This window comes from Cloeon dipterum, chromosome 3 (assembly GCF_949628265.1).
Source record: "Cloeon dipterum chromosome 3, ieCloDipt1.1, whole genome shotgun sequence".
Classification (NCBI taxonomy): Eukaryota; Metazoa; Arthropoda; class Insecta; order Ephemeroptera; family Baetidae; genus Cloeon; species Cloeon dipterum.
Genome location: NC_088788.1, coordinates 4667531 through 4692644, shown reverse-complemented (window position 1 = coordinate 4692644; position 25114 = coordinate 4667531). Strand labels below are relative to the sequence as shown.

General features: G+C 40.7%; 1 protein-coding gene across 4 annotated transcripts in view; it reads right to left on the bottom strand.

Moving 5' to 3' along the window:
* Positions 1-25114, bottom strand: part of GABA-B-R2 (gamma-aminobutyric acid type B receptor subunit 2) — a 162239-nt gene that overhangs the window by 22220 nt on the left and 114905 nt on the right. For all 4 annotated transcript variants that reach the window (XM_065483636.1, XM_065483638.1, XM_065483639.1 and 1 more), the window contains 3 exons: positions 10848-11015; positions 3048-3274; positions 2365-2527 (listed from right to left, as the gene is read on the bottom strand). In XM_065483636.1, coding sequence (XP_065339708.1) covers positions 2365-2527; positions 3048-3274; positions 10848-11015 — 558 coding nt within the window. The remainder of the gene's footprint in view (positions 1-2364; positions 2528-3047; positions 3275-10847; positions 11016-25114) is intronic.

The window sequence follows — 25114 nt, the reverse complement described above, 5'->3', positions numbered from 1 at the left end:
TCTCGCCATCACGGCGGAAACGACCGATTAAATAATGGCAAACGAACGCTGCACACGTTTCCTCCGAGATGGGAAGCGGTGATAAAAGCGCGCGGCTGTCAGACCGGGATTAATTCGCAGCAGACGAGTAGAATCTCTGCGAACGCATGATGAATTGCTGCCCGAGAAAAGTAACTCGTCTTGCGTGGCGCGCGCGCGGCACTGCGTTTATAAATTTACTGCGCGTGGAGACGTAAGCGTGCGTGAGTGTTTCTTTTCATGCAGCTGCGTTTTGTCTATCCTATCCAAGAGCCACCGCCGAGCGAGTTTCCATCCTAGGGGCGTGATGGATGATCTCTGCTTCCGTAAGACCCTCTTCGCTGTACCAACACGGAATTTCATAATAGGCAAGCCCACCGTCCTCGTTCTTCGCTCCTTTTGCCTGACTCACGGGCTAAGGCGTTTTTTTATCGGGCAGGATTTGACCGCTTTTTCACTACGCAAAGTCGGGCTTATCGCAAGTTCGCAACAGCTCGGGAAATTTGGCTCTTTGGCGGGGAAACCTGCCGTGCAACAAACTTCTAAGAAGCATTTTTTTTATATATTTTCCCCATTTTTGGTTCCGAATTCGTAATTATATTTTTTCTGTGCGACTTAATTATATTTGATGCCCTATAAAAACAGGAATCACGTATTTTTATGACTTTTTTGACACACTTTAATTATCTTTGGAGCTAGAAACCGTCTTAAACCATCAAAATATCCCGTGAATCCATTTAGTTAGTCAAAACATTTAAAGTTATCTTCAAAGTAATGATATTTGTACGCCTTAACGTGTAATTTATTACTATATTTTGAGAGGAGCTTCATCAAATGAACCATTAATATCAATCCGAAATATTTGGTTGCATTTTTCTTTAATTGCAAATGACAACAAAATATAAAATAGCTTCAATTTTCTAATTTCGATAAGAACTGGACGGTTTTGAAACAAAAAACTGGCCATTTACTTAACGTTTTATGGTTTGTGTACCTTTCAATACCAGTTTTGGCCTCTTCCACATTTGTTTCAGATTGAATCTTGCTGGTGTGTTCTCTCAAGACGTAATTAGGTTAAATTTTTGGAGCAAACAAAAATTGAAACAAAGTTAAAAGGTTTTTCTATGAAGTAAGGAGATCGGTAATTTCAACATTTTCGTTCACCGATAAAATATAGAGGAGATATTAAGCTAATATTATAATATTCTCATTTCCTTTATGCTTTAACGTCGCTCATTTTGCCTATAAAAAACATTTCACTCCAAAATTAAGGGTAGACACTAAAATGGTTCCCTGGGGAGAAGACGTCAACACGTCTCTGAATAATTTAAATTAATCTTATGTATTCAGCGAAAGATGCCGTAAAGCTCTGCTCTCAAAGGACTCCTCAATTACAAAAATGCTTTGAAACGTCAGGCATATATAAAGCAAGCGATTTATCAAATCTAACGCGAATATTTCCCATGCCGTCAAAATCATTCCGGCTTTTATCGCCCTTCCTCCCTAATTAAACCGTACAAAAGATGGAATGAAGAGATAGAGGCAAGTTAGGAAAAGTTTTGCAGCGATCTCTGAAAAAGCAGTGGAGGAAATGAACCAGCAGCACAGGTACATAAATATATATGTATCGTGTAGCCGCCAGAACTTTTGAGCAGCTCGTTTTTAATGAGATAAGCGCGCGTCGCCGCCATTTCTCGTTTTATGGAACAGATCCTGCACTGCCGGCGACCTTCCCGTTCGCATGCAATTTATTCTAGCCGAGAATTCGTTTTCGTTTCTATAATAGCGCACACAGCCGCACGAAGAAAGAAATCTCATTTTCGCGGAGAGAAAAAAAAGCATCGTGACGTCGATCTTTTCGGGAATTCGAAGACTCCGAGGAGAAAAGTTTTTTTTGACTTCTAATTAATGAAATTAATTGCAGCGATGAAATGCCTGGAAGCAGACCCTTCGGCGCCGCAAAGGTCGGAGGTGAAGCTCCAAACAAGTTCAAAAATGGCTCCTTTCAAACGGAATTTTCGCAGAGAGAAAGAAGTGCGTGAAGGTGCCTTTTGATCTCGTTCGGGAGAAAGCTCGGAGCAATTACTCCTATCAGCGGGCTCCTTTGTTGTGTGCGAGCGGAAAATCGCTCTCTCCGCCCCGCAAATTCTTGCCCATTTTTTGGGGGGGGCGACGGCGACACGAAAAAAGCGTGTTTTTCGCCTGTTTGCATTCTTGGAACGCGGCCAGAGACGCACACACCATTCGGCCAGATTAGCTAATTGATGAGGCGTGCAGCCGTTGCCCGGAATAACAAACAACCCCATAATTATTACAAAATTTTTTGCTTCGGCAAAATGCACTCACAATGCCCGCAACTGTGACGTCGCCGCTGGTGCTCAGGGGCAGCAGGTCGGTCAGGATTACGCCTTCCAGGGCCTCCCGCAGCTGGTCAGAGTTGCACTCGCCAGGTCGAGGGGTCACGTCCTCGAAAATGTCCAGCCGAGGCTCGTCCTCCCACCAACGCTCGCTAAAAATGTTTAATGAATTTTAGCTTGGATTTTTTTTCATAACTTACCTAAATGAGTTTAACTTAATAACATTATTTTAAACGTGAGGCAAATATTTTGTTTAGAAGTAACCAAGATAAATCGTTTTAGTTATGGTCTGGAAATTTTAAAAGTAGTTTTTCAGCAATTGTTAGTTTTGAAATTAGTCAGAACCGCTGATTCGCGTCCATTACCTCGTGGCACGGACAAGAGAAATGTTTTATTTATTTATTTTTTAATAAAACGCTACACAACTGAGAATTAATTCAATTTATTCTCTCTCTTTAAGTGATATTTTGGTTTTCGAGCTTTTTAGGTATTTTTTATGTGAGAAGAAGAGTTTTATTTTGAGGGCAAATAAACTGTACTCATTTCAGGGCTTCTCTCGTATAACGCTAAACCCAGCCCTTATATCCGAGAGCGAACCCCAGAATCAGACAGTCGAGTGGAAAAGGTATATACGGCGGCCGAATTTTACGAGGAAATAAAAGTGTCCCCTACCTGTAAGTGCCCATGAGGAGCCACTGGTGTTTCCTGCCAATCATGCCCTGCTTGAGCGCCTCGCACAGCACGCTCCGCGCCCAGGTCTCGTTGAAGTTGCCCAGCACGATCCGCACATCCTTGGCGCGCAGTTTGGCCACCGCCTCCGAAGGGTCATTCGCGAAGCTCTGCGTCTCCACCACCTCAGCCTTCAGGTCGTCCAGGTCTGCGACAAGCTTGTTGTGGGCCTGAAACAAAAAGGTGAAGTTTTTAACTCAAACTTCTTTCTAATTTTAGTAAATCAACGCATGGTTCCAACCCTAATAGCAAATTTGGGACATTATTTCTTGAACTCATGGGATTAAGGGAAGTGGAAAATGCATAAACTCATCCCTTAGGATTCAGTAAAAGCCTAGATTGACCTAAGAAGCTCTGTAATTTTTTGAGAAAATTGGCTAGAAAGCTACCATGCTTTTCAAATGACAATGGCTGTCTCCTTACTTGAAATCCGATTTAATTTCAAAACCAAGAATTTCCCCAATAAGTGGCATTCACCGTTGGACAGATCTCGACGAGAGGAATCGCAATATGCCAAGAAAATATGTTCAAGCACTCGAAATTTTGGAGAAAATTGGCAAAATTTGAATTTTTACTGTAGGAAGGTCCGTTTTTATTTTTGCAAATTGTTGAACAAATAGTTTATCGATCAATTGTTTAAGGCATCCAACAATTTAACTAATTTTCAATGGTTGCCCTGTATCATTCCACTTTAAAACAGGGCCTTTTGCTTTTTTTCTAATTAACTCCGAAATTTACAGTGTTTTTATTTTACAAAAAGCATTGTAAACTGAGTTTAACTATTGAATTAGCAGTTATATTCTTGATAAAAAAAAATACAAGTTTTATGCTGGACCGATTTTATGAATTCCCTCTCGCAAATTCGCATCGAATGAAGAAATATATATTTGTGCGGGCAGAAAGAATTTCGGTCCTGCCGAGAAGCAAACACGAGCGCGAGAGCATAAAAAGAGGGTAAAATTGCACATCATCGGGTAGGAAATTAGGTTGCCGTACCGCCAGTGTGTACTTTGCTATCTGAATTGGTGGGCAGGTGCGTTCGACACGACTTTTATTGAGATTGGGTTTGCGCGCGTCACCTGCCGCGGAAGTCGTTATCTGCGTGGTGACGCCAACTGCTTACACCACTTTTCTCGCACGCCCGCCCGTCTGACAGACGCAAGCACAAATTTTCAGGGGATACTTATGCAGCCGGCATGACGTGCACGTCCAGCAGGTTGCACAAGAAATAGTGTCTCTCGCAGGCGGCCGTACATCAAATTGAAAGGATAAAATAACTGTTGGCATTTTTTTTTTTTATAGAATACAAGGAATAAACAAAGAAAATCAAAGAATTGATTAAGAGGAAGTGACATTATGGCAGAAAATATTTATGAAATTGCCAATTTCTGATCGTTGGCAAAGGTCTATAAAAATTCCAAAATTAACTGAAAACTTCTAAAAGAGGACATGGATCTAACATACGCTTCATCATTAAAATTACTGGTGTCCGGCAGAAATATTTGTGTACATTATAGATATTAAATTTCGTCTAATTTATTTAAATTATAATACATTTTCGTCATTCTTCAATACTGAATATTTAAAAACGTTCATAATAACTAAAATTGATAATCAACAATTTTTTCATTTTAAAAAACCTGAAAGAATAATGATTAATAATTAAATAATCTGTTTTTTCTTTAATATTCCATTTAAAGAGGAATGATACTGGAAAAGCCTGGAAAATACTTGTTGCCAATGCATAAACTCTTCCCTTAGGATTCAGTTAAAGCATAAATTGACCTAAGGAGCGCTGTAATTTTTTGAGAAAATTGGCTGGAAAGTTACCGTGCTTTTCAAATGGTAATGGCTGTCTCCTTACTTGAAATCCGATTTAATTTCAAAACCAAGAGTTTCCCCAATAAGTGACATACACCGTTGGACAGATCTCGACGAGAGGAATCGGAATGTGCCAAGATAATATGTTCAAGCACTCTAAATTTTGGAGAAAATTGGCAAAATTTGAATTTTTATTGTAGGAAGGTCCTTTTTTATTATTGCAAATTGTTGAACAAATTGTTTATCGATCAATTGTTTATGGCATCCAACAATTCAAATAATTTTCAATTGTTGCCCAGTATCATTCCACTTTAAACAACAAAACACTCCTAAAAGCCAACAAAGCTATCCTGCTGCATATTTTTCATGACATTCATCGCGATACAGTTGGGAAATAAATTTAAGTAAGCAAAAAATAACTCAACACCGAGTGGAGGCCTGGTGGTAATGGTGGCGGCGAGGAGCGAGAGCAAGCAGGCATCTCCTATTATCGCGGCTTGGCGAGCGCCAAAGATGCCATCCGAGAGTTGGCGGCGCAGTGTAAATACGTGTATCACACACACACTCGCACTCGCTCGCTCGCACCAATATGGCTTTCTGTTTGCATTTTAACTGCGCGCTTCCCTTATCGCCGGGGTGTGCAAGCAGGCAAGCAACCCTCTTGGCGCTTGACAACAATTGTTCATTCGTTTCGTTCATTTTATTGCTGTTTGGCCGGCAATAGATAGCGCTCTTAAAACAGCAGCAGCGGCACGCACCACCCGACTCCCATCAACTAAATTAATTTTCCCAGGGTGCTCGCGGAACTGTTTGGTGTATATGTAAATGAAATGCCATTTATTTCGCGTCTACAACTTGAAGCATTCCATTAAAGATTGCATGGCCAATTGATTTTAGTTACAAACAAATTGGAATTAATTTAAGGATGTTCGGCTGAGAAGAATTATTATTTTAGTATTGGACAGTAGGCTCAAACCTGTAATATAATCTGCAAAATAAAAATTTAGCTCCTCACAGTATCGATCGACTTTAGTACTGATCGCAGCGAGTCCTGCGAATTGTTTTCTGTCGTTGAGCAGGAAATAAATTGCTGCTCAATCTTCTTGCAGCTGTGCAAACCAAAATTTTACAATATGCCAGTGGGGTCCAGATGCGCGATAAAATTGGTTCGCACTGCGCAGATCCAAGATGGCGTCTGAATGTGGGAAGCAAAACGCTCTCTTTGTATTGCCGTACGAGTGTCAAGAGTTTGTTTTTACGTTCCAAAAGTAATGCAAATCATGTCATAATATTGACGAAAACTTGCTTCTTTTCGCGCATTTTCACGTGACCGTTTTTCCGCGCCATACTCCACCGGACGCCATGTCTGCGCGTCGCACGAATCTAGCCCCCGCTGCAATATGCAGGAAGATCTCGCTTGAATTAACGTTTGGTCCAAAGAGTGCGTAGTGATGGATATCTCGCGGGTCTATATCCAAAATATAAATTATTTTAGAATTTTATTTTTTGTATTAAATCCACTGTTAAATACTGCACTGTTTGATTACGCGCATCCGTTATATATTATGACAGTAATCCGCAGGAGAAAATTTATAAGCCCTCTGCAAAAAGGAAACATTATCATTGCAAAATAAACGAGCAAAGCCCGTTAATTACACACGCAATGCGTTGGTGTGTGTGTGTTTTCACATTCGCGTAGGACGTTTTGGACGGAAAAGCGATGTTTGATGAGCTTTGCAAACACAAACGTATGAATTGAGCATGGCCTGTGTGCTGTGTGCGGGCTCAAAAATCCTCGGAAAATAAACACAATGCCGAGCGAGTGAGTTGATTTTGCGTGGCGACGAGGCAAAATAATTTGTCGCTCTCGACAAACAGCTTCTATTCCCGGGCGGGCGCTTTGCAAAAGCTCTCGCACCTTGACAGCGGCGCGTCGTACACGCACAATATGGCACCAGCTTTTTATGTGTGGGTGATACAGAAGAATCGGCCCGGTGCCACACTTGGCCGCACGTTGGCGGCAATTATCTGCGCAAAAAGCAGACACGTCGTGGGAATTGTGCACGTGCGGCTCTTTTCAAAAAGTTGGCCTGCTGCTCCCGACACCAGCCACTTCGATTGCCGCCATCGGATTTTGAAGATCCAAGTCAGCCCAGCATGAATTCCGCTCTCATTCATGGCAAAAGAAACTTTTTCAGAGTTTTATTAACAATTTGGCCAAGTTTTGAGACCAGTTTGCTATGAGTTGAGACTTCCGATGAATTTCCGCAAAATAAATTCTTTCTTTTAATATCCGAGTCGAGTGACAACTTTTAAGCATCACGAATTTTATTTGTATTTTTTAATATCTTATCAAGGCTTTGCAAGATCATATACGTATCTATTTAGCAAATATTGCAGTCAATAGGAGATGAAAATCAATTGCATATATATTGAATATCAGCGGGGTCCAGATTCGTGTGACGCGCAGATATGGCGTCCGGTGGAGTATGGCGCGAAAAAACGGTCACGTGAAAATGCGCGAAACGAACCCAGTTTTAGTCAACATTGTGACGCATAATTTGCTTTACTTGTGCTAATTGTGTCTTTTGGATTGTAAAAACAAACTCTTGACACTCGTGCGACAATCCAAAGAGAGCTTTTTGTTTCCCTCATTCAGACGCCATCTTGGATCTGCGCAGTGGGAACCAATTTTATCCCACATCTGGCCCCCGCTGTTGAATATCAATTAATATTTTAATTTCCCTCGTTCATGCCGAGAGATCATGGATTATGGAATATTGCCTTGATTATTAGAAATGGAAATATTGATTTACTGACCAATAAAACTCCCTAATTCAATTTTATGGGTGGATATTCACTTTTAACAAATAAAAAAAATTATGAATTGACAGCATGTAAAAGAATAATTTAATAATGGCACTACTCTGCACGGAATTTAAACCAGGATCGTTTGCTACAAGAAGTGAACATACACGTTTCTGTTCAGCTTGTACATCCATCATCTGTTTTTATTACCTATAAGAATCTTCCTGCAAAACTGAATATATCGATATTACAGTTCCTACAGTTTGATTTATTGTTATATGCAGGAAATGAAACGAGCAACTGCTGAGTGCGAAAAGTTTGAATTAAAAAGTTGAGGAGTGATGAAATCTTGGGAAATCTTATCATTTGTTCTCCCTGCAACAAAATTTCCTCCTTAAACAATGGAATTCTACTTTCTTTGTCACGAAAATTCTTATCTCAAAATATCCTTGCTCCTTTCTGAAGGCAGCAACTCAACCCAATAAAATCCATTCTTTTAAATTTCTTTTAAATAAAAAATTTCCTTCTTGCAATTTATTCCGATTGAAACTTGATTTATGCATGAGTGAATGCTATAAAAGAAAATATGAATAACTTTCACGGATGAAATGAAATAGCGGTAAACATCAGAGATGAAGTTTGAAACTTGTGTTGGCAACCGCAGTGCTTTCCCATTTCAAATGAACAATGTAGGGACGCGTGCGTCGTAAACAGAAAGTTAGCGATACAATCGAACCTAACCGGATTCAACTATATGTGTGTAGTCGCGGTGAGAGCTAGCATTTCATACTCACTCTTCTGACAAAGGGTGAGGCTAATGGTCGGGATAAAACACACACACACACCTATGTTGGCCGTGACAGGCGGGCCCGTGAGTTGGGAATGACTTTCGCGCTGACACGCGCAGTTTATTTATCCACCCAAAGCGAGAGTGTCTAGACAAATAATGCAAAAAGGCAGCGCCGTTGGCGAAGATGAAACGCCGACGCTTTTTCGCAGCCCTGCGCTAGGTCTCAGGGGTGCGAATGTCCACTTTGGCCGGCAGACGTGTCGCTGACAAAGATATCTAGGCGGAAATAACTGCTGCCGTTTTATCTCAGGCTAACAGTTGTGAGCACAACGACTACAAACAACTCTTTTTTTAATTAACGCTGCGCAACAGCTATGGGGATTAATTTTGCTGTCAAGTTTTTCTTTAGCATTGCCGCTCCATCTTCACTAATAATGATTGAAGCGACTCATGCGTGGCCAACTAATATCGATTGTTATACCAGCGGGGGCAGATGTGCGATAAAATTGGTTCGCACTGCGCATATCCAAGATGGCGTCTGAACGTGGGAAACAAAAAGCTCTCTTTGGATTGCCGTACGCGTGTCAAGAGTTTGTTTTTACAATCCAAAAGACACAATTAGTTAAGAGAAATGCAAATTATTGACCAAAACTTGGTCCTTTTCCCGCATTTTCATGTGGCCGTTTTTTCGCGCCATACTCCACCAGACGCCATATCTGCGCGTCGCGCGAATCTGGACTCCGCTGTGCTAAACAATATTTTTATAAAATAAAACAGAAAAAGAAGTAATTGAAAATTCAGGTAATTTTCTCCGTACTGAGTAAATTCACGGAGAGTTGAGCCTTTCCATTAATTTATATTTTACAAGAAATCTTTCCTCTTGGTTGTTTGAAAAAATTTAAATATTCATGATACGTTAACGTAAAATCGTATCATTCGAAAAAAAATCAAGCTAAGCCGCCCAATTGTGTAATCTCAAAAGAATGAAAGCAAAAGTCATTCTTTGTATTTTTTACCGGGTTGTTGTGTGTACGTTTGCGGTTCTTTAGCCCAACAGAAAGAACCTCGTTGTGACTTTAAAATTTAATTTGGCTCTGCAAAAACATCAAAGAGCTACCAGTGCGGAGTGCCTTTGGAATCTTTTTGCTTGCGCATCACACAATAAATAAAAGCGCACATTCATGTATAAACTCGTGGCATTCTGCAGATAAGGAAAGCAAACGCAAAGAAAAAACCGAGCCCTCCGGAGAACGGGTAGACTGTCGGCGTACTACTTGCAAAAACAGGAATAACTCAGAAACTAAAACAAATGCGCTCGTTTTTTGCCAATTGTTCCTTAGAGGTCGATTAAGCACCGCGTGGATACATCCTGCTGGGAGGAGTTTAAACCAGCATGCTATGGTTACCAGGTCGTTGAGATCTTAAAATATATATGCGAGTCTTGAAACAAACAAAGAGGCTTTTAACACTCCATTGCGGAGGACAACGACGATTTCTTTAATTTTTGAGTAAGGGTTTTCTTCTAAATAGAAAAACAATTAATCAAAAGTATGTTTGCTACATTAAATTATATATTTAAAAAAATTCTAATTGACCAGTTGCATAAACCCTTAGTTATTAAATCCGCCAACAGATGGCGCAACCACAGACTTTTTTAAAATTTTTGTTTTAAGCGGTTTTAAGGCATTTTCGCTGCGATTTCAGACTCAATCTAGCTATTTTGCTTATTTAATTAATTTGCTTATTTTTGACGTGCTGAAAACCAAAATCGGTTCAGCCATTCGCCGTAGAAACGTTGAAAAAGATTTTTTTATTTCAAAAAATAGTTTTTCACGATTCTACGGCGATTGGCTGAACCGATTTTGGTTTTCAGCACGTCAAAAATTAGCAAATTAATTGAAGAATTCACAGTAGCTAGATTGAGTCTGAAATCGCAGCGGAAGTGCCTTAAAATCTAATGTCTACGGTGACGCCATCTGTTGGCGGCTTCGAACACTTAGGGTTTTATGCAACTGGTGAATTGCTTGAGCTTTGGAAAAATCATTTTTACCTTTGCCCAAAAAATATTCATTGCATAAAAAATTGCTGTCAACAATTCAAAACAAATTCCATTATTAATTAGCTTCGTTGTTTGAGTTAAATTAACAAAATCACATTCATTAGCAATTTTCTGGCTCCCCATGAAAAGTTTGGAAAAGCGCCGGAGGACTGGAATGTGGCAACCATGCGCCGATGGTTTAGGTCTCTGTATTTTGCCGGCGAAACACCATGCACACGCACACGGAGGGAGCGGTTTTATATAAATTCGAGAGGAAAGCACTCACCAAGGAGTAGCGCGGCTCGTTTTGGTAGATGGTGCCGACCCTGGTCCAGTTGAAGGCCTCCAGCAGCCGCAGACGGGGCGCGTTGAACGCATTCTCGCTCGGCACGATTCGGAAGAAGTTGGGAAAGTTGTCCGGCGTGAACATTGGGTGCGTGTCGGCGTACGAGAGCTGAAATTCCAAACCAATTCGCACGTAAATACATACTCGCGCTTGGCACACACACAAACAGGAATCAGCAAAAGTTTTCAACGAACTGAGTGCCGTAAAAGAAAAGTTTTGTGCTTGCATTTTATTGAGGAAATGGAGCGGCAAGTGCCCCTTTTTAAAACGGATTCATTTTGTTTGCAAGCACCAGGCTTATCTCGGCAGGCAGTATTATATATATCTATCTCACACTTTCATCCTCCGGTGCACAGTTGGTGCCGGATATTTAGCACTTTAATTTCAAGATAAAACGATTATTTTGAATGGAAATTTTGCTTCTGTGGGAGATTTACGTTTGAACTAATATCGTGGAATGGGTGCAGTAAAAACATAAGTTTTCCAGGCGTGCATAAAAAAAGACTCCTTATGAAATTTACTGCCGCTAGCCCGTCATTTTCTGCGCTAAAAAGGTCAAAAAGAAAAAAGTATAAATTCAAACTTTGCTATTTAAAAGTTCTGAAATTCCTTAACACGTTTTTATCATTTTTTCAGCAATGAAGGCCAACTAGAAGCTAATAAGGTTATCGCATTGTGTCATAATTTAAAATTTAAAGTGTATTTAGTTGGGAGTTTAAGACGAACATTAATTTTTCTGTGCGTTTTGATTAACTTTTAGGCTCTAAATGTGCACAAATCACGCAATATGAATAAAAAACACGTATTTAAAATCATTTATGACCGTCTTAAGAGCCAAAAACCACCTAAATTACGTCTAAATCCCCTGTTAACACAAAATTACTGTACATTTTGGGTATAATTTCATGCTTGTCTATTTTTCCAGTCTATACAAAAAAAAACATAAATTTTCCTATAGCAAATATTAAATTTTATTCGAGCAATTCTTTACTTTTTAACCTTGAAGGAAAAGAAGTGCTTTTCTTTGACACTTTTCTTCTTCTAAAATTTGGAGAGATCCCAGCCTTCTTAGATCAAATTTTTAAATTAATTAAAACATTTTATAACTATGTATTTAGAACACTCGTAAAAAACTTCGTCCTGGCACCACAGGGTGATTTAGTTCTATCGCAAATTAAAGAAAAAAAGAAAATCTGGATAAAATTGATGTCATTTGGGCAGGACATAAAATCCCGACTCGTCTCGCAAATTACGCGTCTCGTCATTACGCCTCGGCTTCAACTCGGCGCAATTACAATAAAGAGAGGGCAGCTGAAAACGCGAGCTTTACATGTAAGGCGATGAGATGATAGTCGTCGGTCTGTCAGCGTGTTCGTGCGCGCATTCCAGCGCACAACGACAAGCCCCGGTGCTGTGCCTTTGGCAGATTAATTCGAGGCAGCGTACGTCGTAGAAGGCGACGATCATCGCCGGCTTTTAGGGCCGTTTTACTCGGCAGCTAGTGCGCACGATAACGCACGCGACCTGATGAACTGTTGTCTGATCTGGCAAAATATAAAAATGTTTCATGGCCCGTAAAAATTAGGGATAAAACGCAGGCAGTCCCAGCTGATAAACTTTCGACCCCTACATCGATTTTTCAGCAGTCTTGGCGCGCCGGTGTGCGCCTATGTTTTGTTTGCTTTGTTTTCCTGCGTCCCCTGCGCCCCGGGGGAGTCTGTATTTTAATTAATTTTTGCCTGCCTGCCGCATTTTTTCCGCCGTTACCGTAATGGAAACGCTAATGGCAGAATCAACTAGCGTGCTAATTTCCCCGGCCCCGAGGAGGGAAATTTTGATAGCGTTGCGGATGCTTTTAAAAGGTCGTTTGATTGCTTAAACTCCTCCTTTAGCAACGGATTTTAGGGAGGTGCGAGATGAATATTGGTTATTTTATGTTTGTTTTTAAGAGGTGCTTAGTCTACTTTAATAAAAATTACGAAGCCCAGGCTGGCGTACAAATTTCTTGCCTTTGAGCATGTTGCAAGAGTTGCAAGAGTGTAACAATTTAATTTGAGCAAGCGGAAGGGCTCCCTGACAGTTGAAATTCAATTAATAATAATTTTAAAATTAAAAATAACAACAATCGTGCTTTTCTGGAGTAATTAACTGAGACCGTCCAATTAATTAAACCAGCCATTCATATCCAAAACACAAGAAAGTTTTAATTAGTATTTGTTCCAAACAGCTTTAGCCGCCAGAAGCAAAGAAAATTTCCGCGCAAAACTGCTCTCCACTTTGAGATAATCATCATGGGCATCTAAAGCAGGTTCGGCGGAGCAAAAGCTAAAAGTCTCCGAGATAAACGTCCGAGCAGGAAAAGTTTGGGGCGCTGAGGGCAGACCTCCATTTGTATTTGTCTGGAAAGCCCTTCGGCCAAATTGGCCCTACTAATTCTGTTCGTTAGCTGCTCGGCTCTTCAGACGAGAATTTACACACGCGCGCCTTCTCTTTGGTCAGTTTAAAGTTTGACTATATATATATACATACGAGCGAAACAAACCGAAGCACGACACGCCAGAACGGTCTCTGGGCGCATTGGCCGGGGGGCTGTGCGAGCCAGATAATAATGATTCAACCCGGGGAGCAAAGGCGTGATCAGAACGTTTTATCACGGCTCGATCCCCCTCCAGGGCACAAAACCTGAGCATAATTTTCGGAACCGTATAGTAAAACGAGAGGTAGTCAAGGGAAGTGGAAAATAAAACGAGAGACTGGTTTAGGTCCTGCGTGAAGGTCAAGCTGAACTGCCTGTCGTTGACTGCAATTTAGATTGCACATTTTTTTTTAAATCCTGGTATTCTTATTACAAGCTCGATAACTGAACTGTAAATTACAATGCAGGTAAGCTAATTTTATGAATTGTGGTAATAAATGCATGACTTGGATGTTGGTACACTTAGAACTCAAAAAATTAACATCGATTTAATTTTTAACAGTGGGGGCCAGATTCGTGCGACGCGCAGATATGGCATCCGGTTGAGAATAAAACGGTCACGTAGAAATTCGCGAAAAGAACCAAGTTTTCGTCAATAATTGCATTACTAGCACTAATTGTGTCTTTTGGATCGAAAAAACAACTCTTGACACTCTTACGGCAATCCAAAGAGAGGTTTTTGTTTCCCACATTCAGACGCCATCTTGGATCTGCGCAGTGCGAACCAATTTTATCGCACATCTGGCTCCCGCTGATTTTTAATACAAAAATTTACTATTTTTCTTTGAAAACGATCATCTTGGAGGAAAAATTGCTAAAAACTTCTGGCATAAAATTTATTATCATTGTAATATTGATGTAAATCTTACGATTAATTAAATAAATGTTTTCTGAATTTTCAAAGCTTCAGATTGTGAATTACACGAGTCGAGCTTGGTGTGTGTGTCACTGCCCCGGCAGCAAATCGAGGTTGCCCCTGTGTACTGGGAGAGCCATCTTTGCAGCTGCAGGACGAGCCATTATCATTATTGCCGGCTATCAGCAGTGTATAAATGTGTATGACCCTTTCTCACCAGCAGGCTCGCCGAAATGGCTCTTTGTCAGGCAGAAACGCTCGCCCGCAACGCCTAACAGCCATGAGCACTCTGGCCCCACATATACGCACCGGCGCTTTTGCAGCCGCGCTCGAGAAGCTATAGCGCACGAAACACAGCAGATGGCCGCAATTGTCTGCCGGAGATGAAATAATAACGGAGACAAACACCTCAGTCAGTGTCTACATTTGTTGTTCTTTGCTAGTAATTTGAACCTGACACACGGCAACAACAGAGTCTAACATTTATCAGCCGCTTTCATCGAAACAAGATACATTTGAATGGAGGAAAGTTGTTTCTTGATAACAAGAAAGTAAATTTGATCCGGATGTTTTTCAGTGGGAGGGAATGTAATTGTTATATTGTACGTTGGAGACAGAAAAATTCCCATAATGTTGTGGGATCAGGTTTCCAGAAGGAAAAAGCATTTTTATTCTTAGAATGGGAATTCAACGGTTTCACTCGCAATATTATTCTAACCTTCTACTTAACTGACTATTTAGATCATTTTTAATGAGGAAAGTTCTACAATATTCTATTTACTGCTTCAGTAAAAAGGTAGGAAAATTCCTAAGAGTAGAATCACTTTCTGAGCCAGTATTCATTTGCCATTGAGCCAATTTTCCTCATGAACGAAGCAAAAATTCCCAAAAAAATCAGATATGAACATTGTTTCTTGTAAAGCAAAATATTTTAGATGTGACGCAAATAACAACGGTTTCCATTTCTCTCATTTGAATGCAAAACAAATGGAAATGGAATGTTTATGCTGTGTTTCAATCATCAGCCAACTCAACTACTCTGTGGTGTGTATAGTTAATTATTTTACATTGTGAGGACAAAAATTCATGTCGCGTACAATAAAACAGAACCGTATTTTCTGTGGTCGTTGGTTTATTGTTCAAAGCTTATATTACATTTTGTTATTTGTTGTCTGAAATGCATAGCTCATGAAAAAAGCATTATTTGTTTTTTTCCTAACTCCTATATACTGGACTCGTTATTTTTTTGCGTTTGTCGTAAATTTTATAATCTAGCGGCGATTTTAATTAAAATTCTGATAGGCTACGATTTTTTAAGTTAAATATCACTTTTTATTAAAATTGTTAAGTGAAAAAATGATTTCCACACACCACCAGGGGCCGGGTTGCGATCAGTGTTGGTTTCCCGCCGGCCAGAAGTGAATATGGCGTCGAAATAATGGAGGCCAATCAGGAGACAGTCCAGCGGCCAATCAGAAGCGTAAAAAAAGAGGCGTGCCGAACTGATAATTTCATTCCCGCGTATTTTGTTACATTTTCCATTAGCCCGATGTGCCATCTAACGGTCGATTCGCCAATTACCGGGGCTAATCAGCTGTTAGTAAAGAAATAACAAAAATATTCATTGTGCTGAAGCTATTTTCATGATAAATTTCATATTACGTTTGAAACGTTCCCGCCATACTCTACTCATACCTGACCAACCCCGGTGCCACGCACTAAATTCATAAAATTTCTTTAGGAAAAAAACATTATTCAAATATTATCAAATTTTTTGGAATTGCACATCAAAAAGTGCATAAAAACCCATCTAAATGTATTTAAAAGTAACTAATTTGCTCCGAAAAAAATCTAAAATTCATAGACCTCTGTGCTGTTGGTGTTCAAAACTTCCCACAGTTTGAGATTAGTTTGTGGACATATATATATATATATTTAATATCACTCACATGAACACCTATTCAGCCCTGGCAGGGCATGACAATAGCTGAATGCACAGCGTATAATAATAGGAAATGCGGGTCTGCAATTAAAAACGGTGTCTATACAGCGAGGTCGGCGTTGTAATATAAACAGGCTCAGTTCGGTCGCCCGCTCGCTCTCATCGCACACGCGGGCCCGGGGGGCTGAAATTGCGAGCGTTCACTCAGTCGGTGTAATTTAAGGCCGTCGCGCAGGACAATCTATGCATTAAGGACGGTGCTGTGCGCGCGTGTAAATAAAGAAGAGGCAAACGCGTGGAGTGAGAGAGAGAGAGGGCGCTTGGCGAGATGATAAATCACCCGGAGAGAAGAAATATCCGCTTGCGCAGCGGGAGGCGCTGTTAATTAAGTGAATTATATGACTGACACCTGATGAGGCAAAGGCCTTTGCTGCTATATGTATACCGCCTACACCCGGGCAACGAGCTGTGTGCTGTGTGCGAGTCGGCCGGCACGCCCGACGACGCGGCAAAGGGCGCACGCACAGCACACCCGCCCGCGCCGACGAGTAACGTAACGACGCGCCCGCTGTAACCCAAACCTCATTACTAAGAGCCGAAATGGGCGTTTGCACCGCTCGTCGTCGCCAGGATAAAGGCAAAAAAGGGGTATCGTGTTTAATGCAGTTGCCTGCTTTCATTGTCAAAGAAAGGGTTGTTCTGACGACCGCAAATGACTGATGATTATATAGGAATGGTTCTGGGATTCACAGAACTGGATTTTTACGGAAACCTAAGTGATTTCTCACAACAGCGTCGTTATTGGGAATTTTTTAGCTCATCTTTTGGCGGCAATTGACAACAATGATTTTTATTTATAGTACTATAGCCTTCTAAAATAAAAAATTATAATAATAAATAAAAAAACAGCTAAACCGTCTTAATATTTATCTCCTTGGGACACCAGATCCTAAAAACAAATTATTTCTGAACTTCTATTCAATTTTTATATTTAAACGCTTTACATTTGAGCTGGGCAATGATTAGGCAGAGCTATAAAACTTGTGATAAATCTCCAAGCTCCAAGATTTTGTTTGAAAATTAAACTAACAAAATTTTTACAATACACCAGTTTTATAAGCCCTTAGTGTTTGAAGCAGCCAACAGATGGTGCCACTGTAGACTTTCGATTTTAAGGCACTTCCGCTGCGATTTCAGACTCAATCTAGCTACTGTGCATTCTTCAATTAATTTGCTATTTTTTTACGTGCTGCAAACCAAAATCGGTTCAACCAATCACCGTAGAATCGTAAAAAACAATGTTTTGAAATATAAAAGCTTTCCCAACGATTCTACGGCGAATGGCTGGACTGATTTTGGTTATCAGCACGTCAAAAGAAAGCCTATTAAGTGAAGAATACACATAGACAGGATTGAGTCTGAAAATCGCAGCGGAAGTGCATTAAAATAAATTTATTACAAAAAAGTATACGGTGGCGCCATCTGTTGGCATCTTCAAACACCAAGAGTTTATGCAACTGGTGAATTGGCGCACTTTTCTATTTTTTCCCCAGACAGTTCTGGTTTCATCACCGAAGTGGGCAGAAATATCGTTGTTTTTGTGATAATGTTCTTTTATAGCTTTTGAAAGAAAGTTCGTTCAAAAGACCTTATTTGTAGCGTATTAAATTTGACGGCTCAACAATATCGATCGTCTTTGACTCCCATAACCCTTCACTCCATCAGGCCTAAACATCTTTTCGAAACTGTTTTTGTGCTCGCTGCTAAAACACGAGCCTTGCGCTGTTGAATAGGGGAAACTGATATCCGGCGGAGCACTGTTCACGTTGGCAAAGAGTCATTGTTGGAGCGAACGAAATTTCCCTCTTTCAGGTTTACCGCAAGCAGCTTTTCAGTGAAAAAGGTACTGTTAGTCACTGCGTTGCTTTTGATCTGCGCGAAACAAACTGGCAGTCGGCTTACAATTTTGTTGTTGTTGCTTTAAATGTATCAAAACCGTGCACGCTGCTCATTAACGTCAAAAAATAGAAGGGAAAAGTTGTTAGCCATTAGCTGGTAAAGCAACTTTTGTGTTATTTGCGGTGTTTCTCGCGCGCGCTCATCCGCTCCTGCCGACGACGGAGCTGATTACGCAGTGAATGTGCGCGCGGAGGAGCAATCCGGCAGCATTCGTCGTGTCGTTTGTGCTGCCGCCGTCGCTCGCCGGGAATGAGCAAATATAAATAAGAGGCTGCAGATAATGAGCCTCGTCTGCGTCGAGTTGGCGAACAGCCGTCGAGCGGCAGCTTGTGCAAAAAATATTGCGTGATTCCTCTCTCTCCCTCCTTCTCTCTCTTCATTTTTGCGCCAACTTGGCTTTTGTCCTTACGCTCGGCGAAACGCGCAAAAATGTCGGCGGCGGCGGCAACGGCGTCGGTCGCTGCTCTGCCGAGAGTTTTGTTTTATTTCCTTTTCTCTCGGCTCCCGTTCTCTCGCCGGCTACTCGAATTTTTTGAGTGTTCTCTCTTCCCTTTCGAGAGACGTCTTGCTCCCTGTACCTGCTGTCAAAAAGCCGCCCCGGAGACCATCTGGCTGTCTTCCTCGCAAGTCAAGAGGGCGAACTCGGCTCTTAGCTGCGGCTCCATGACTCGAGAGCTTTTAGCTTGGTTGCTTTTCAAATTTGATCACCTGATTGCCCGACTCTTTATCCGCTATTTCGATTGAAAGGTTGTACACAAAACATTTTTCTTCGTATATCAAAGTTGTTATACAGAAAGTTTGAAGAGACTCCCCCGAAGATATCTTTGATTTTTTGGAGGTTTTGAGAAATGCTGAAATTATGTTTCCTCGCTGTCAAGTCGGTTTGGCATCGGGGGCTAGATTCGTGCGACGCACAGACATGGCGTCCAGTGGAGTATGGCGCGAAAAAACGGACACGTGAAAATGCGCGAAAAGAATAATTTGCATACCTTTGCACTAATTGTGTCTTTTGGATCGTAAAAACAAACTCTTGACCCTCGTACGGCAATCCAAACGATAGCTTTTTGTTTCCCACATTCAGACGCCATCTTGGATCTGCGCAGTGCGAACCAATTCTATCGCATATCTGGCCCCCGCTGCGTTTTGGCTTAATATCTAACAACCTATTTCACTGAAGCTGTTTACTCTCAACAATCGAACATTCCTGTGGCTTCTTCGATTCTGATACATATATGTAAAATAATTTTTATAATATTTTGGCTAAATATATGGCATGTGAGGTGGTGATAAAAAAATTATGGTCATACCAGGACTTCACAGACTATTTTTGCCATCATTAAATCTTGCAAATTGTAGCTCTTTATCTAAGGAAGCATGATAAAATTAGTTTGCACTTCGTCAAGCAGTGCAATTTCAGTTTACAGCTATACTTTCAGGTTGCCACATAAATTTAATTCAGAACGCAATTAAAAATTTCAAGTTGAGTAACCTTTTTGCATGAATTACAACCACACGTTCTGTCATAAAGATAAAAATGCACAAAATGAGTATTCGTTTTTAATGAAACTCTTGCAGCAACTTTGTACTTTATCTTTGTCCAGTTTACCACAAAACTCTATATAAAGCATTCATCTCGTCACTGCTTTAACATGAAAAAATATATAATATATGCTACTAAATGATATGGAGTGAGAGAAAGCATGTGCCTCGAGTGGAATTTTCAATTTGCATCATTCGTTACATTAACCACTCGATGCAGAGTGAAGCAAAAAGCGCACTGCGCCATTTCCTCATTTTGATTTGCAGTTGTTGGTTATTTCCCGCTTATCAGTATTATCAGCCCTATACAGACTTGCACTAGAAATTTAATCACAACAACAACAACAACAAGTTTTAAATTGTATATTCAGATCGATGATGTTTGCGTTGCAACAGTAAACACCACGATGCTATTTAATAAAAAAAATCCGACAATAGAATGTTTAAACAGCTTGGTGTGGCGAGCGAGAGGACAAAACCAAATGCATTTTTAACGAGCGGCGTAACAGCTTTGCCTGCGGGCAATAATAATTTTCATATACACAAACGATTGCACGAGAGCGAACCGCATCAGCGTAATGTATCTGCGCGAGTTAAAAATAGGCATCGGGCTTTATTTCACGGCCGCACACAGCACATTCGCAATATTGAAACAGCCAATTGCGAGCCGGCCAGAGATATGGGGAGCAAGGGGTTTAGGGCTTTGTGCTCGTCGTATTCACGAGCAGGCAGGACAAATAAAAATGAGAGCAGCTCGACAGCATGTGTATGACCCCGCAACATTTACGAATATAAGGAAAAAGAGCAAGCGACCGTCCGGTTTTTGTTGCGACCGGCCTCAATCATGCCGCATCTTTTTATTTTATTATTATTCCATTCTACGCTCTTCTCCCGCGACGGCCGCGCTGTTATTTTTCAATAATAACGACGGCGAACAAACAATGCAGCCAATGATGGGATTTTATTAAACGGCTTTATGCGCCCTCTCTGTCTGCTGCTGGACTCGCCGCTGAGAAGAAAAACCATTCCATCTCAATTTCTTCTTTATTTTCTCGCGCTGATTGATTCCATCTGAAAGGCGCGGATGGAAATTGTGATTGAAAAGAATTGTTTGTTTGCGTGATTGGATCTCAATGCGATAGATGTGCCACTTTGCTGTTTTAATGTAAGTGATTGCGTTCTGGATTTTTCTTCCACTTCTCACGAGAGAAATTAGGCAAACAGTGCGAAATTAAATTAACTCCTGCTCTCCAAAGATTGTCAGGTCCAATATCTAAATCAAATTTTCTTGCGTACGTGAAAATCAACACACAAAAACAAATTTTAAATCAAAATTTATTGGTTGAATTCTAAGTTTGTTTTGCAGTTTCAAACAAAGTAGCGATGTTTTACTAGACTAAAAGTATTATGTAATAAAAATTAATATGAGCTGTGAATTTTAGGCTTTATCGATAATTTTTCTGAGCTCCTGCATGAGCTCCCAAAATGTCACAGGAACAAAAACAAACAGTTTAACGGTAGATCGTCGATTTAATATATATAAATCCTTACATTCACCCTCCAATGAGGAAACAAATTTCTCATTAAAACAAGATAATGAAACAATGCACCGCAAAAGTGTAATTTTAAAATTGAAAATTATTTGAAAACCAAAAGGATAATTTGGATAATTTGATTTATAGTTATTAAATTTCACTATTGTTGTTCATTCGCCTTTTGTATTAATGTCATGTCAAGTTTTAAATATACGTTTGAATTATGCAAGACACGATTCATTCAAAAACAGTCGAAAACATCTATTTCCTCAGAGAAAAGATTTAAAATGCTCGTTTTAGCTCCAGAAATAATGTTTTGCTGGTTTTGCTCCTAAAAAACGCGCCTTAAATTCACAGCCGTAGGTTAACTCATAAAAAATTCTTGACATTAAATGAGGGATTAAATACAGGAACAATTTCTAATGTTAATATGTAGATTTTAATATTTTGTAAAAAAAAAAAACTAGTTTGTGTCTTACACTGCAAAATCGATGAAGCAGGTTAATGTTTCAATTTCCCAGACTGGCCAATCGAAACGTAGCTAGGATCCCAATTTCACTCCCAATCCGTGCCCATTCTCTCGTTCAAGCAAGGGGGAACTGCAGAGTATCAAACGACTTTGCCAACAATAGTCGATTCGCACCGGTCCAGGTCAATTAGGCGGCAGTTTACTATTTCTCGGGTAGGTGTGTGAGTGTGAGTGTGTGTGTGTGCACTCCGCTGGGCCAGCGAATTTCATTTCCTGCCTGATCTGCGAGTCAGGTTGCGGCTGTGCGCAGTTGAAAAGGCCCTATAATATTATAGGGGAGCGCGCGCGCGCGCGGGCGCGAACCCTTTCCGCTCTGGGCCGGGTAATGGCCTGTCCTGCTCAATCAGCTTGCGGCTGGCAGTGCGAATAAATAAATAATTCAGCAGGGCTGAGCCGATTTCGTTTGCCAGGCCAAATATTGACTCGCCGGCCGGCCGAGTGCCGACCGACCGACCGACCGACTGGCTACTGCTGCCATGACATTAAGCGGATCGCCGAGGGCAGTGATCAAACGTCGCCAATTATCGCGACAAACATTCCCGACGGAAGTTTATATCCCTGTCTCAAATATCAGTTATAAAGACAAAAATCAGAGTCTCGCAAAGTGAATAAACCACTTTCTTAGTCCAACGTTTGTTTACCATCCTTTATAGGGAAAATCTAACGGTGCTCAAGATATTCAGATTTCTTGCCAAACACACATATAAAATTAGTTTTTCCGACGTCGATTTCCTATAAACGACCTTCGTCTCCCCCCTTAATGTGAAGCAGGGGGAAAAACTTTTCAAGTAATTCATCCACGCGTGGGACAACTAAAGTGAGCAAAACTTGGTCTCTGTCGATATTTCCACCTCTTTAGTATTTATTTTGCGTAGGAGTTGCGATCGAGCAAGAAATAAGCCGATCTCTGCTGAGAGATACGGCCTTCATAAATTCAAATTTTATGGCAAGGCACTTGGCTCGTTGCGATTTCCGCATGAAATGAGATGCGCCACCCTTCCTCAGATCGTAGCCTTTCTACGGATTCCCTTTCACAATCTCACATATTTTTCCTGGACGGCCGTTTTCCTTCAACGATGAAATATTTATGGCGCAAAGATTGAAGAAACGCCGATCGTTTTATCATCTCTGGAATGTACTTATCATTCAATTGTGCTACATTATATAGAGTATTATGTATTCAAAGGTTATTTATAGAAATTTCCAGAATAAAATTGTCTCCAGACATTTTCCTTGTCAACTGTCCAATCCTTTATTTTTAGTTACAAATTCACAACACAGCATCATTAGCCCGCTATATAAAAGACCACCCTTAGTTATTTTATCGTTTCCCTTTTAGGAGGAAAGATGGTTTTAAAAAAAGGTATCGGCTGAATTCACTTGTTACAGGAAATAACGACGTGGAAAAAATAGGGAGAAACAAGCTCGAGGAAAAGAGATTTCTCCGCTCGAGCGACCGTTTGTGCGGCGAAAATCCCATTTAGTTTGCTCGCTCGCGTGCTCTCATTAAATCTGGCCACAAAAGCAGCGCGCGCGTGGCGATTGCGATCTGCTCTTTCGCAGGATGCGCCAACAATGCCCAAAATAATTCACGCCAACAATGCCAAACTTCTTTTTATCAGCGCGGTAGAAGCACCTCGTTTTTCTCCAGGCGGACGCAACTTTTGTCCGAGGGGTGCAGAAAAAGGCATTTTCTTCTCGTTTCCTTCAGTGCAGAGAGCAGAGAGTTTTCTCTTTTTCGCCACTGCGACTACTCCGGGTGAGTGGCACATAGAAAAGAATTGCGAGACACAAATGGAATCAACAATTTCCTGTCCGCCGGCGAAACTTGCAAATGTGATTTTTGCGGCTGTGCACAAGAAAATGTACAGAAGCCGACCAGCGTCGTTCTTGTTTTACACAAGTTTTATGGGAAAACGTCAATCACGCCAACCAACCAGCCAGCCAGCCGAGCATGGAATAAATCTTTCCCACCAGTCTTGAAAGGGGAAAATAATGCTGACATCATGCAGCTGACTTTTGCGTCGAAACAATTCTTAGACACGTAAAGGAAGCAGGGATTTCGTGGGAGAAATTCGAATTGAACATTCTGCAGCCTCTATTAAAAGAACCGGTTTTCCAATTTAATTTTGGCTCGAAAATTTCACCTCAGTAGGCCTTAATTTACAGATTTGTAGCTCGATTAATACAATTTTTTACCAGCGGGATCCAGATGTGCGATAAAATTGGTTCCCTTTGCGCAGATCCAAGATGGCGTCTGAATGTGGGAAACGAAAAGCTCTCTTTGGATTGCCGTACGAGTGCCAAGAGTTTGTTTTTACGATCCAAAAGATAAATGCAAATTATGTCACAATATTGACCAAAACTTGCTACTTTTCGCGCATTTTCACGTGACCGTTTTTTCGCGCCAAACTCCACCGAACGCCATATCTGCGCGTCGCACGAATCTGGACCCCGCTGGTTTTAAATACAGCTGAAACTTTTTCACCGTCACCAAAAATAGCGACGGTCTGAAATTTACAGCTTTGATCATTGAAGCAAATTTATGTGTATTCGTGGAAATTCTTAATCATTCAGTTCAGAGAAGGGAAAAATGAATGTTCTATTCCGCTGTATTCCATGCTCTATATGAAAAGAAGCAGTACGTTACATTATCGGCACGGAATCTCTTTTCTTCGCTAGAGAATAAATGGGTGCTGACAATCGGAAGGGTTTATTAAAGACGGCGAAAGGACGGACATGCATACGAGCATTCCGCTGACGCGACGAGGTGGGAAAACTTGGAGCGAGCGACGAATGGCATTCAACGCGCTTGACCTACTTGTGCAAGCGAGAGCTTCAATTAGAATGGATAGCGTGTCTCATCCTGCAGTGAGTTGCGAGATCACTTCACAAATTTCTCGACTTTCGAGGCAATTTCTTTCATTTTGCGCATCATTCTTGCTTGCTCATCCGTATTAATTATTTTCCAAGAACTTGGACGGCCTTGTAAACGTATTTTAACTAGGAAATGACAATGAACACAGGTAAAAAATATTTTAGGCTCATTTCATTACACAAAATTCACATCAATTATAAAGTCATTCCTAGATTATGATGAACTGGTGAGAAAATTCTCAAAAATTATAATTTCTGAGTGTTTAACAGGTCATTTACGGAAATTATTGAGTTCATTTGATTCCTCTTGTCAACCCCACAAAAATTTTGTAACCTTTGATACAATAAATCTTTCTTTATAGTCTTAAGTTCCCCAAATAAAAGTTTTTGTGAGCTTATGCGAAAGTATCAAGGAATTCTAATACAAAAATTGAAAACTGTATTTCTTTTTCTCGTGTTGCAACCGTCAGAATTGCAAAAATGATGCATTATTA